This window comes from Gambusia affinis, linkage group LG13, assembly GCF_019740435.1.
Source record: "Gambusia affinis linkage group LG13, SWU_Gaff_1.0, whole genome shotgun sequence".
Lineage (NCBI taxonomy): Eukaryota > Metazoa > Chordata > Actinopteri > Cyprinodontiformes > Poeciliidae > Gambusia > Gambusia affinis.
The window spans coordinates 3,426,866-3,441,803 of NC_057880.1; the positions used below are offsets into that span (position 1 = coordinate 3,426,866).

Sequence of the window (14,938 nt, forward strand, 5' to 3'; positions counted from 1 at the left end):
TCAGAGGTGAAAAACACACAGCAACATTATGACACTTAGAGCTAAAGCTTCAACAGAGACCAGAGCCAATGACATCAGATTGCTACATTCACTGGAGCCGAGGTGTGTCTTACCAGGCTACAGTTGCGGGAGTACTCCGTGGGGTTGACCACACTAAGTTGGTACAGCATCTTGCAGACGATGATGACACACACCCAGACCGTGGACAGGCACGACGCCATGGGCCTGAAGCGGCTAAACGGCATCGCCAGAGACCACAACACCACCAGAACCAGGTTCATCACCGATGGCTTCAGACAGGACAAGAAAGACGGCAAAGATTTCATCACACTGCCCACGAGGAATCAGAACTTTATCATCATTTATATATACCAGAATACACAAGTTCCCTGCATGGAATAAAAATACAACAAATAAATTCAAGGGATTTTGTAAACAACAGCTGGATGTGCAAGCTTTCATTTATTTTGGATTCCTTCACATGCTAGCACTGTGAAACCCACAGTGCTATAAAACTGTTAGTAAGCTGCACCCTCACCTGGCATTTACTGTAGTCATCAACACGATGGGACATAATTCTGGGTCAATATTTGACCGATCTTCTCGGCAGAAGAAGTTGGTTTTCCGACACAAGACTAACTTTTATCGGTAGCCCACCAATTTGAAATCGGGTGGACTTTGACGAGGCCCTTCTAGAAGTTCAAAGTTAGCCCAGGTTATCTTCAGCAAAACGAGGTCTGATGTGTGTGTTCATCATAATGCATCCAACTGTGACATTCTTCTGTTAGTCGTTGGCAAAAGTGTTTGAATAAATACCAGTGTGTACAAACTCAAAAGCACTCAGATAAGAGTTATCACTGAGACAAAGCCACTTAGAGCAGCATCAGGTAACATGACTCCGGTTAAAAACCCTGGAACAGCTACATTCTTAAGTGTTTACATTCCTCCACATATTTGCTGCCAGAGTCACTCAGTGAGAGGATCTGACCTGGCCACGGTTGTGCAACAACTTTCAGGTAAAGAGGAGGCACTTCTAGGCATGGGAGGGGAAATCCAAACTGCCTTGTTCTTGCGCTAAAATACATACTTTCACAATCCTATCATCATGCAGCACTCCCTTTAGTAGGAAACCGAGGCAACGCATGCAGTAAACACTTGCACTTCCTTACTTGGTCACTAGAGGTCGCCTAATGTTGCTGAGTCGACATATAATCAAATTCCTCCATAAAGAAACTCATCATGAGTCAGTGTAAAGTGAAGATAGACTCCAAGTATTATTTATGAGCACAGCTAACCTCACTTAAATCTCTGGGCCACACGGAAACATGATTTAAAGCCTTTACAGCAACATGTTCTCATAACTGTCACTCTCTCTATATTTACCTCAACAAGTGCAACCCACACGGAGAAAAAGGCCACCATTTTGAGGATGTGAAGCTCCAGAATTCTCCAAAGGAACCCCTGGACTTTAGTAAGGATGTCGGTGAACTTCCTGGACAGAACCAGAATCCTGTCCATCACCAGGCCCCACTTAGTGGGAACCAACTCTGGAATGAGGGAGAAACTACGTTAAATACGGAGAGTCCTCACAGACTGGACAGAGACCATCAACAGTCACACCAGGATGTGAATTTGATGATTATTTATTTAGCATACAAGAAAATATGGTTCATTCATTCTAGTCATAGATTGCAAGGTCATTTATACATCCATACCAATATGAAAACTGTTAAAAAATATATAGTAAAGTTTAGTTCCAGTTGGTAAGGTGTTCTAAGCTAAACGTTGTCTTTTATGAAGAAAGTTATTTATAGTTCAGGCATCTGGATTTTACCCGGCAACTGTACCAATGATGTGAATACTATTATAAAAATATCTTTCACATGTGGGGATTATACCAATCCTAAATGCATAGAACCATACTATAGCATAACAACATGCTGATTTACATCTCAATATGCAAAGAAAAAAATAATAGTATTCACCTTCATCTTCGGATTCTTCATCATTGTCTGCTACCAGTTCTTCTTCTTCTTCTTCTTCTCCTTCTCCTTCAGGGTTTACCCTCACATTACTAGAGCCGACTTCCTCCCTTCTTTCTTTATTCTTCCTCCTGGAGGCAGAAGGTCTTTTTAAAAAGGTGTCTGATTGGTCAGGAGGACCAAACATAAAGGTTCAAGCCATACTCGACCATTTTAACTCCAAGTTAAGTCAATAACAAAAAAAGGAAGATCTTGAAGCGAGGTCAACCCTTTAAAATATTTGTCTTTGGTTGTTTGTGCTGCATCAACTACAGCTCATGTGTCAAATTCATGTCAAATCCAGCTCTTCCCTCGAGACTCCAGAGAGACAAACTGAACCTTCAAGACAGCAGCTGTGTGCTTACCTATTATTTGATCGATTATATCAAAGAAATTTGTATTTTACTGCCAAACTACATTCACTTTTCTCTCCATCTTTTCCCAATCCAGCAATCACAAAATTTCACGCAGCATCAACAGCACTTTTGTGTAATTGTACTGCAAATTTTCCGCAAAAACATATTTGATTCAAGTCACTGCAATTAATGTAAATAACATAATTGCAAAATCAGAAAAAAAACCACAAACATTTTCAATCCAAAAACTGCGGTTGGATGTCTGTGCTTGGTGAATTTTTGTTCTTCATTTAGTGAAGTTAGTCACAGTGAGAAGAGAATCCAGACATTTTACCCAATTAAGAGCAGTGTTAGTTTATGAAAATATTACTCAAGTAAAAGAAAAAAGTACGCCTTAGTAAACTAGCTCAATTTTTGCCAAAAAGTTACTGAAGTAAATATAACTAGGTTAATGTAGCCAGTTAATTCCAACTCTGCCTCCAACATATAGCACTGCACACAGAGAGGTCCAGGAACAGCCAGGCGGGCTGCAGCAGTGTGTGTACCTGTGTTTGGGGGTAACGTGGTCCAGGTCTGTGATCTTCATGAAGGGCTTGTGGAAGTAGTGCAGCTGCAGGATGCAGGCCAGCAGGAAGAAACCCGGGATGAGGATGCTGGAGAAGAGCTCTGACAGAGCGAACGTCTCCAGGCCGACGTCCGCCAGCCTACAACCAGCAGAACATCCACCACATCAGCTCAGACCTTACTGGGTCAGGCACAACACTCTAGATCTAAACTCAAAGGACTGGGAGGATACAGCCGTGGAGATTGAACACATACTGTCCATCTGTGAAACCAGTGAGGTTTTTCCAGTATTCGGGGAAGTCTTCAAACTGGTATGTGTAAATGGAGATGAGCACCAGCATGGTGTAGGCCACCACCAGCCACCAGAAGAGCTTCAGCAGATGTCTCCACAGAGAGTAGTACACCTGCAGAATGGGAACGAGGCTTTGTCAGAGGAAACGAGTCTGCTTTCACCTCAGCAACAGAGTGAGACCTCCTAGAAACACGTTCTATAAATTCTGCTCATGTTTACAAAGGAAAGACCCAAAACATCTTCTCTGATCAAATCCAGACAGCTGCTTCCTTCCAGACCACAGCCTGACTCCAGCCTGATAGCAATCCTTCACGTTAACATGAGCAGATATGGGAATATCTCTATCTAAATCTTACTACCCCCATTTATTTTTATTTTGAACAAGATGGCAGTATACAAATCACACACATGAAGTAGAAAAGCAAAAGACACATATTTTTTGTACCACAATAATCTTAACATGCCTGAAAAAGAGAAGGAAGAAGTAAGAAACTTATGAACTCCTACCCCATAAACGCATACTATATTTTAAGATGGGCCCTCATTAATAAATCTAATTAAAAAAACAGATCAAACTACAACACAGAACAGCACACAAAGTAAATAAAGCAATAATTAAAGATTTGTGTATGCACACCAGAGAGGCAGGGTGTGTGTGTATATATATGGTCACTCTGCAGGTCAGAGTGACCTGGGAGGATCAGCAGGGGCTCTCAGATGTTAAAGTGGTGAGTTCAGTTCACAGGTCTGCTGTGAATATTATGAGACTTAGACTCTAGATTGAAGCACTTCAGTGTTGCTCAGGTCTTCCTCCAACTGTTATCCCAGTAAATGTGTGTGTGTGTGTGTGAGCATGTGGGTGTGTGTGTGTGTGTGTGTAAGGCTGGGGATTGGAGGGGTGTATGGTTACAGTTTGATGAGCAAAGCATGCAAAGCACATAGAAGACACAACACATTACCTTTACTTACATTATGATCAAGATGTCATCAATAACAACAGTCTGGCAGCAGAAACAGTGAAGAGAGGAATAAAAGCGACAGCATGTGTGACTATAAAAACACAACAACGTTTCTTATACATGTTGATTTTTATTTTTAATGCTCCGGCAGTCGAGCTCTCGCCTTCCTCTTCTTCATTTCTTGTCTTTGTGATGTAATTTTATTACTGCTCTTTTGGGAATATTTTGTTTTTCATCACTATTGGGGAACTCAGCCAAAATATTGTTTTCTTTTTTTTTATTGACTCTTGCAAAATGCAGACCGTACAGATTTTATATTAACGCTGCAACACACTAGAATAACGCCTGAAGTCCAGAGGATGAATAAATATGCAAAAACACATTAGACTCAGTCAGTTTGGACCTAGTTGTTGTCCTTTGTAGAAAATGAAAGACAATGTTTATAGTTACAAAACATAAAAGATAATAATAAAATAAAGGGAAGGAAAAGTAAAGTGATTATGATACTGTGATGGAATGTTTGATGGTAATTTTAAGGATATTAATAAAAAGAAAATCTAAGGGTCATCAGAGGTCAACCATCCTGCCAGCTCCCCTGCTCACATAAAAAAAATAATAATAATTTGGAACCAATCAACATTTGTGTTTGTGCAACAACAATTTTAATTTGTGCTGCTTTTGCATTGAAAATATTGATGATGATGACCTCTGATGACATCTGGAAACCTTTTTTAAATTAATTTCTTTAAAGTGACAGCAACACAAACCAAACATTTTACTGCACAAACATTTGACACCAATTTAGTTTGATTTGAAGAACTTCACTCAGGTGCAGTCATTAAGCCTAGGCCTGTCACAATAAACAATAAATCAATTATTCGCATAAAAATTCAAAGAATCTCAATCATTTTCATTTGCTTGATTTATCGTTTTTCTCTTTGCTCTGAATGATAAAAGTATTCGGTCTGGTACTTTGGTCTCAACTAGCCTCTTTTGAAAGATAGTTTGGTATACAGAGACTTCATAATTCATTTTGTTTGTTGTTTCTGTTGTTTTTTCCCTATTTATTTTGGATATTTCCCATGTCTTTCAGTTCCAGTGTTTAAATGTTCATTAGAATTTAAAGTTTATTGATCCTTCAGAACATGTTCTTGCATTATTGTGTCATTGTTACCTGAAAATGGTCTCAAAACAACAATATTATCATTTATCGCAATAAGTTGTGGGAATATTTATCATCTAACAAATTTGTTATTGTGACAGCCCTAATTACGCCTCTTATTTGTCTTATCTTCTTGAATATGTAAATAAGCAAAAATAATTGTGCCACCACAAAAAATAAAATAAAATAAAATACACCACCAAATATATGCTTTATACATTTATGAGTACGCCTGGGCAGAGAGCCATATGAAAATCTGCCACTGCATATTCACCACACATACACAAGTTTATAAAGTCCAGTAGCTTCATCAAAAACTGTGAAGATAGAATATTTCATAAGTTATGTAAAAAAAAAAAAAAAAAAACAAAAAAAAAAAACGTTCATACCTGATAGAGGCAGAGGCAGAGCAGGAAGAGCAGCATGTAGATGATCTTGTAGGCAACTAGTTTTCCAGCAAAGGAGACCATGATGAACATCCCTCCACAAACATAGATCCAGTATTTGGCATAGCAGCTCATCACCATCCCTCCCAGAACCTTCAGAACCGATTCACTGCCAGCGCCCAGTTCTGAGACAGACGAGAGACAAAAAGACAAAAAGAGGCGACAGAAGGTAAACAACCAGCAAAAAGTAAATCCTTCTGAAATAGTTTATTTGTGGGAAAACTGTAACAGCACACATCGTCACTGATGATGCAGTTATGCATTTGAGGTGAAGTGCAACAATCCAGCTCCCCAGCAGGGCCGGCCCCAGGCTGAACGGGGCCTTACACAAAGTCTAGTTTTGGGGCCCACTTCCTGTTCAGAGCAAAAACCACCACTAAGAGTTTCAATGCAAAATTAAGGGGGCTAATTTACCATTTTACAAAGATATAATTTCTCAGCCTTAAAAATATAAAGTGGCAATCTGCATTTTACCTGCGCAGGCCGACTGCACCACTCTAGAGGTGTGGGGGGTTTTGTTCGTGTGTTTCTAGAACCGTCGTTACCTTTTGTAGTGACTTCCTGTAGGGGTGTAGACATTTTGCTCTTCCTCCTGAAGTTCTCCTTCACAGACTGACGCACCAGCAGCCAGAAGGTCATGGTAAACAGCAACTGGGAAGAGAAACAGGAAAATGATGGATCAACATGAAATAAAAAGCTCAAGGAATAAATATTTCACCGATTAAAAGCAGTCATTACGATTTCTCAGCTGTTCAGTGTGTGTACTGTAGGTCTGGAGTTTAAATTAGGGAAGAGTAATACACTGTGAGATGGGCACCAGCCCAGACTTTTGAGGTTTAACTAATTGTGGAGAATGGCTGAAGAATAATCACTTTTATAACAGCAGTCTTACATCAATAGCTGAAAAATCCTACGTCTAATAATAGAAATGCCTTAATTCCACTTGAAGTGTCATTTTTGTGCCCATATTGGTTTATTCTTGCAGGAGCTCCTCTCCAGGAACTATACTGTATCAGGAAGTGCTGCATTATAATGTGGCACAGCTAGATATTCAATAAAATCCTCATGTATTCACTTCCTGTGCTTGATAAGTCTCATGGGAAACATCAAAAGAGGCAGAATTATGTGGGATTTTTTCTACCATAATCCAAGAGCACAGAAAAATTCCCCCATACAGAATTATGTGGTTTCTAGGCACACAGTGCCATTTTATAGCACAGCCAAGCAGCTATGTTACCTTCAGTTGTTATAACAACGCTCCATATATCAAATGTGACTTGAAAGAATTTGTAATTTAACACCTTGAAATCAGGACTCTGTCTCTTTAATAACCTTTTCTGCTCTGTCTGAAACTCTTACTTCTCTATTAACCCCTTAACATTTTTACCAGCGTTGCACTGAGAAGTAGCTCGTGTAATGAGCTCAGCTGATGAGCAGTTCTAACAGATATTTGCAAATTGCTGCTGGCTAGTCTGAAGGAGCTGAGATGGGGAGTGCTGCTCTGTGAGGTGGAAGCTCGGAAACTGCAGCTCAGAAGAGAAGCTGCACCTACTAGGTAGCGCTAGGTCCCTCTAGGTGTTTTGCACAACTGAGTAGTTGCCATGGAGATTAAAGGATTTCTCAAACATGCATGGAGGAATCAAAGCAACACTCCAGATATGGTTTTGATATTATAATACAATTTAAAGTTGATTTAATATAATCCTGCCCATTTAAGGTGCAGGTTCTGCTTTAGCTGAAACCAGAACGTAGAACTGTTCTCCGGCTCGGCTCACACCTTACCATAGCTCCCAGTCTGAGGCAGGGATACTGGGCTCTGTCCAGGCCCAGCTGTCTGAGACTCATGGTCCCCACCTTTGTGGGCAGGATGGACTCCAGCTCCATGGCCCAGACGTACTGCAGGCAGCACAGAGCCAGGCCGTAGAGCAGGATGAACGGAGAGCACAGCGTGGCTGCATGGCGTCTGCATAAATGAGACAAACTCAGCTGAAACAGAAGCTTCATGCAGCCTCACACACAAACAAGACACACTGGAATACTTTGAAAATATAAACCTAGCAGTCATTTTAGGCAGGTGTGAGATATGAAAACCTAACATGAAAAGATGAAACTTTTTCAAGATGTCAGAAAAATTATTTTTCAAAATCTAATTTAGGAAAAAATGGTAAATGGCCTGCAGTTGTACCATTATCAATTCTAGGGACTCAAGAGCAGCTTCCACTACATTCAGTCATTCACACACAGCTGTGTGAATGGGTAGCTGCTACAGTCTGGCAGAAGGGAGATGTCAGCAGGCAAGTAGGGTGAAATGCCTTGTCCAAGAACATGATGACAGAAACGGACAGAGTGAGGGTTCGGAGCGGCAACCCACCAGTTGCAGAATGAAACCCAACCTCCTGAGCCACCCTCTGTTTCAGCAGAACATCTAAACATATTTCATTATGCAATAACAACACAGCGCGGGACAAAATGTACCACCACACAACAGTGTTAATAACAAACAGAAGGTCGAAACACCAAAAAATCTGTTCGGTTTATCAGGCAGCCGGCTACGTGTGGACGGGTCCCGAGTCCCGGGTTTCATTGGTACCTGGAACGCAGCATCCAGATGAGGCACGCCCACAGCAGCAGAACGAAAGTCAGCCAGCTGTGGTAGGTGATGCTCCACACCTAGACGACACAAAAAATTTAGCTCATTTCCAAACTGTCCCTTTAAAGATTCAAACCGTCACAATAAAGAATCAACAACCCTGACGCCTGCACTGTTCTCCACATCATTAGCTAAGATCAATGCTATGGCGTTGGTAGTGGGACGTCATGGTTACCATCATGGCTATGAGAGCACAGACATAACTCTGCTGCATGACCACCCGCCCCAGCAGGAAGAACGGGCTCTCGCTCAGCTGTCCCCCGGGGGCCACAGCGGCACCTGCAACAAGAGAACAGGGGCCGTCAGGACGATCTGGTTGGGGGCTGCTGGACTTCAGAACTACTCTAGAGGGAGAGGTAGCTGGTGACATGAGCTATTACAACAAGATCCACTGGGTCCATCTGGCCAACAGATTCAGTTCTGTCTAATGCCTCCTGTCACCATCAGTCACTGTCAGTCAGCAGCCTGCCTGACCCACCGAAACATAATGATGGATCTACAGTGGAGCTGCAGCAACCTGCCAGATGCATTACACACCGGCTGATGGGATCAGTTTAGATGAGCTGACTGGATTTATCACCTCTGAAGATCTGTAACGAAGTGTCAGTATGAATACTTCCACTGGGGGTTGCGGGGGTGGGCTTGGTTGTGATAACTTGTTGTCCTGTGTGGGACTAGTGGAGCAGAGCTCAGCTCATAAGGCTAAGATAGAATCTAGTGAAGCCACTTAGTGTCTAGTTACACAGAGATGTTCCAGTTTCCAGTCTTCATCAAATGTTATAGAGATTTAAAGCTGTAGTATGTGACCTCTCTATTTTTTTTTTACATATTTGTTAAAGCTTTACCATCTCATGACAGTATGATATGAGACAGATAATCTGTGAAAGGTTCGATCTCCTCCACCTCCTCCTTGAGATGCTATTGCCGTCTGAAGAAAGGCACCACCCCCAACCAAAGACAACCAATCAGAGCCAGGGGGAGGGTCTTAGTGCTGTCAACCAACCTCATGTTCTCGTGGCTAAATGAGCTAATGGCAGAGAAACAACTTACAAGAAAACCATTTATCTGCTGTCATTGGAAGCCATGCTACCTAGATCTACCCTTCATGATGGCCTATGCTAGCAGCCACTAGCAAAGACAGCACTAAGACCCGCCTCCTGGCTCTGATTGGTTGTTTCCAGTTGGCACTGGAAGAAGGCAGAGGAGCTCATTTTTTTCCACAGATTATCAGACTCATACCACACTGTCACAACATAGTGACAGTTTTAATAAATATATTTTAAAAAAATACCTTTTTATATAAAAGTTAATTACAGCAGCTTCTTTAGAAATAAAAGAGGTTTGAATGAAAGATGTGCCATAAGAACCTGACTGATGTTCTCCAGCCGTAGTTTCCTCTGGACCTTCTGCTTCGCTGGACACCAGGGTGATCTGAAACAAACAGCCAAACATGAACTCTTTTCAATTCTGGCATGTTTTTTCAACAATTAAAAAAAATGTTCTATACAAATACTGAGCGTTAGGAACCAGTCAGTGGATAACTCAGCAGACCAACAGACCAGGTATGGAAATGATTCCCTTTGCTAGGAGCACACATGTTCAGTATTGGCACCAGAGTTTCCACAGTGATCCAGGAGCTGAGTGGGGAGATTATCAGCCTCTGTAGACTCTCAATATGCAAATGATTGCTCTGATGTTTTCTTTCTTCTTTCGATAAATATCGTAGAATCAATAGAATTATACAGCCCGACGCATAAAGGTGTGGGATTTACATCACTAAAATAGTCTTTTAATCATATTTTCAAATTTATTGATATTTTTTGATACTCTCAATGGAAAAAAGTATTTTTTCTTCTTATTTTAAAAATTTATCATCACAACAATATATCAAACTTCTTGTGATTAGAGGAAATTCATCACGATAAATGATGAGCAATTGGATAAACTTCCAGCCCTACTCTGAATCCATCACAATGTTTCTTGGTCAAAGGTCAGACTGGGATGTGAAAGTATTTGCACCCTTAGGGGTATTATCCAGGATGCAGTGGTACAGGACTCCCTGCGGCTCGGTAAATTCCCTAATGTTACGCAGAGGCAAGACGAGAAACGAGCAGAGGTGTGTCAGTGTGGCTGACAAACCTGTTCCAGTCTGTAATTATATCAGCACATAACAGGATGACTCTCAAAGAACAGCTTTTCTCAGCTCTGAAGAACAACGTAGCGTTCAAGGAGCCAGTTTTAAACTGCAGAATAAACAAAAAATCCTTTCCTTTTTCTTAAATCAGCGAGGTTTCCACATTCACTGAGTCTGATGATCCCCGTTGCTGTGGGGAACCACATGCAGCCGGCGGTGAAACCTGTCGCTCCCATCCAAACAAGTCTGCTCCTTACAATCAAACCACCTCCACACCCACCTGTGGTCTGCAGGTGAACCTCAAGAATCCAGACGGCAGCTTTCCACCTGGCTGCTCCTGCTTAACTCTGTTTGTCAGTGTTTGCAGAATGGGACTAGAACATCTGAGGTGTGTGTGTGTGTGTGTGTGTGGTAACTTAAGTGTGAATACTTTTGCGTATCAGTGTAGCTGACAGAGATGCCAGCTGCCGCTACCTGTGTCTCGTCTTCGCAGTCGTCTTTTGGTTGATACCAAGACTTTAACTCAACCAGTTCTTCCGCTGAAGCTTTTCTTTTCTCCTGCTGGGAAGAAACGAGACGCTAAAGAAAAAATATCAAACCAGCAGAAAACACTGCTGCTTCTCTGGGGACATCCGAACAACTCCTGTGAGATTGTTATGTCCAGGATTCTGCATCTAATTGGCTAGATTCTTAAACTTTGAGGTCAGAGGTCATTTCATTCCTGTTGTCCAGACTGTTTGAACACTTGACATCTGCACCGCCTTCTCGCCAACGTGCTTGTGGGAGAACAAATACTTCCCTGAGCAACACTGGAGAGCTTTAAGTAATTATAGTGTCATTTACTAAGAATGTAAGATAATTAAGATAATTTGCATTGTATGGCAAGAAAAGTTGATTATTATGATCCCAGACAGGAAGGTGTGTGTTTTAAGCCTGACCCGTTGTATCTGTGCTTTAGACTTAATTTGAAATATTAAGAAAGGAAGTTTTTCTCAATTTTCTTGTTTTCTGACCGACTCTGGGCTGGTTGAGGAACCAGTCACCCACTCTGACCACACCAGTGGTGTCCAAACTTTAAACTTTCACATGGGCCAAAATTATCAAGCCTATATATATATATATATATATATATATATATATATATATATATATATATATATATTTAGAAAAATAAGATTTATTTAATATACATAATATTTAAGAAATATCGATATTTAAAAAAAATACTATTTATCTAGTATTTTGAAATAGTACAGTATAGAGGCTGAGTTAAAATAGTGTTTTAAAAAAATAAACAATATTATTTTTTTCTTTAGAAATAATCATAAAATTGAGAATTTTTTTGCTTGTTTTTCTTTCACCAGATAAACAGCAAACTTAGCATACAATTAATTAAATAAAGTAGCCTGATTTTCTGTAGGAAAGGGAAATGTAAATCACTGAAGAGCCAAAAATGGTTTCACACATCATTTGTCGTATTAACAGAGAGAGATCCACTCAGTTCACAGGTTCTTTCAGGATGTAAAACAAGAGAAAGCAAAAGTCTGTTCTCAACAGGATCTGAGTTGGTATTTCTTTGAAAACACTTGTTAAAATGTTCCCCCTTTGGGGATAAATAAAGTATTATTATCTTATCTTATTAGCCAAGTTTAACAAATGGCGTCCAAGTCACATTTTGAACACTTTGGACACTCTGGAGTCTTTACAGAACCTTTTCCATCCAGCACCATGTTTTCACGATGACGTCATCGTTTCAGTACCGTCATGTGAATGTTTAACAAGAACACTTAGGAGGTTCTGGTGTGGGATCCATAATGGTGCCGTTTGTACCTGGTTAGACGCAGCGTGCAGTCCTGATTTGATAACCGTGGCCACAGTAACGTAGAGGACCAGCAGGATTCCTGGGTTGACGTAAACCGGCCAATCATGGCTGGGATTGAGGATGAGGTCATCAGGCGTGGAGCAGTTCCCGGGTATGATGATGTCCTTCAGACCAAACAGTCTAGACAGAAACACAGACAGAGAAAGATCCAGATAATTAACACTGTGATCGCAAAAAACAAATATGAAGCATCAAGAACGCTGGGATTAGTGGATGTGAGAGTGAGCTGCTAACAGTCAGATCAGGATGAACTAATCAAATGAAAAACCTTAAAATCTGTAAATGTATCCTTAGTAAGCGTCTGCCAGGGTTCTATTATAGTTTAGTTTTATTTCATTGTGACTTTGTCTAATTCAGTTAGTTTTTATTAGTTTTTATGAGCTTAACATTGTTTAGTTTCGGTTCAGTTTTTATTAGTTTCAGTAGTATTTTTAGTTTTTAACTCTTTGACTAAATTTTAGGTGCAGAATTCAAAAATGTCAAATAGTCTATTGTGACTATTTGTACATGGTTTGTATGACGAATACTCAACAAAAAACTATTATCTTAAAAAATGTGTTCAATTATTGTTGAACAACCAACGGACTTGTGTTTTCTTTAAGCTTTTGGAGTCTCTATTTTGCAGACTAAGAACTACCAGGTGGTTTATGAACTGCCCTAATTTGCCGACAGTTGACATAAACACAATGCAAGAGGAAAGAAATCTATTTCACATCAGTTCGAAATAAAAATAAACCTATAAACATGAAAGCGAAGGATATTAAATCTCTAATTTCATTATGCTTTAGTTAGTTTTATAAACACATCCTTCTCGTTAATTACCGTTTTTATTAATTTCAGTTATCAAAAATAAATTTTCAACTTCAGTTTTTGTTTTTCTTCATTACTTTTAGTGAACTGTAATAACCTTGGTGCCAGTGTGAATCATTCATCAGCCTAATGCTTCCAATAACTGAGATGAGAGAGACATTCTGTCTAGTTGACGGTCTTGTCTAATTAAGGGATTCTGCAGTATTTTTTTTTTTCCAACCAGTCTGTAGAACCAGAAAACCAACCTCTGAGAGCTCAGGTGAATCATAAATTTAAGTAAGACTTTTTGCTGCTTCGATCTTTCAAAATTTTAAAGGAAACAGTAGTAAGCAGCATGTTGTGCTGCAGGCTCACCTGGCCCACAGGCTGTGTGGAGGGAAGAGGCCCTGGCCCAGCAGACTCTGGTACAAGTACAGGCAGACCAGGTGGCCGGCAGCGAAGAAGCCCACCATCACACACAGCGCATTAAACCCCAGGTGGCTGATGGGTAGATGGCACGCCCACCATGTGCACACACCAATGAACAGGAGGAAGTAAAGTGCAGAGAAGGCAGAGGGCAGTGTGATGCCTTGGGATGGGAAGAACAAGAGACATGTTAAACATCTAGAGAAAGACAATGACACAAACACTGAGAATGAAGCTCACACTTTAAAAAAATTGTCAATTTAATACAAGTAACTGAATTAAGTTTGTCAAACCTACTTTCATTTAAAATGACCACTAAATAAACTTAATATATGTACTTGGATAAACTTCATTTGATTATTTGTAACAAATTAACATTTCTTTTAAAGTTGGATAATCTGTTTTCTGTTTTCAGGAGGTTCAGGTTTTTTCAGTTAGCCAACAGTCTGACAGGAGTCTTCGAAAAGTCAGCTAGCAGTCTACCAACAGCCTGCCAGCAGCCTGCTAGCAGTCTGCCAACAGACAGTCTGCTAGCAGTCTGCCAACAGACAGTCTGCTAGCAGTCTGCCAACAGACAGTCTGCTAGCAGTCTGCCAACAGACAGTCTGCTAGCAGTCTGCCAACAGACAGTCTGCTAGCAGTCTGCCAACAGACAGTCTGCTAGCAGTCTACCAACGGTCTGCTAGCAGTCTACCAACAGTCTGCTAGCAGTCTGAAGGGATCTAAAGAAAGATCCCAGCTAGCAGTCTACCAACAGCCTGCCAGCAGCCTGCTAGCAGTCTGCCAACAGACAGTCTGCTAGCAGTCTGCCAACAGACAGTCTGCTAGCAGTCTGCCAACAGACAGTCTGCTAGCAGTCTGCCAACAGACAGTCTGCTAGCAGTCTGCCAACAGACAGTCTGCTAGCAGTCTGCCAACAGCCTGCTAGCAGTCTACTAGCAGTCTACCAACAGACAGTCTGCTAGCAGTCTACCAACGGTCTGCTAGCAGTCTACCAACGGTCTGCTAGCAGTCTACCAACGGTCTGCTAGCAGTCTACCAACAGTCTGCTAGCAGTCTGAAGGGATCTAAAGAAAGATCCCTGCAGACTCAGCCTGACATAAAGACCACTGAACTTATAGGATCTGCTGCTAATGCACATCACTATGCATTATTGGAGTGCCTCCCTAGTCTCATGCTCCATCTAAGCTCCAGCAATTACACACACCTGCTGTTTCTAACCATGGCTGAGCTGTCAGCGGAGCTAAGGTTTCATTT

At 40.9% G+C, this 14,938-nt stretch overlaps 1 protein-coding gene across 2 annotated transcripts in view; it reads right to left on the reverse strand.

Annotated features, from left to right (window-relative positions):
* The window catches only part of piezo1 (piezo-type mechanosensitive ion channel component 1), a 71,572-nt gene that overhangs the window by 31,770 nt on the left and 24,864 nt on the right, over positions 1-14,938 (reverse strand). Inside the window, exons 6-19 of one of the 2 annotated variants that reach the window (XM_044135809.1) lie at positions 13,631-13,844; positions 12,415-12,586; positions 11,059-11,142; positions 9,818-9,881; positions 8,626-8,729; positions 8,391-8,470; positions 7,583-7,763; positions 6,346-6,451; positions 5,744-5,925; positions 3,197-3,345; positions 2,923-3,081; positions 1,986-2,113; positions 1,384-1,547; positions 114-290 (exon numbers count right to left, since the gene is read on the reverse strand). In XM_044135809.1, the coding sequence (XP_043991744.1) occupies positions 114-290; positions 1,384-1,547; positions 1,986-2,113; positions 2,923-3,081; positions 3,197-3,345; positions 5,744-5,925; positions 6,346-6,451; positions 7,583-7,763; positions 8,391-8,470; positions 8,626-8,729; positions 9,818-9,881; positions 11,059-11,142; positions 12,415-12,586; positions 13,631-13,844 (1,964 nt within the window). Of the gene's footprint in view, positions 1-113; positions 291-1,383; positions 1,548-1,985; positions 2,114-2,922; positions 3,082-3,196; positions 3,346-5,743; positions 5,926-6,345; positions 6,452-7,582; positions 7,764-8,390; positions 8,471-8,625; positions 8,730-9,817; positions 9,882-11,058; positions 11,146-12,414; positions 12,587-13,630; positions 13,845-14,938 lie in introns of both variants that reach the window. The other variant, XM_044135808.1, reaches the window with a different exon arrangement.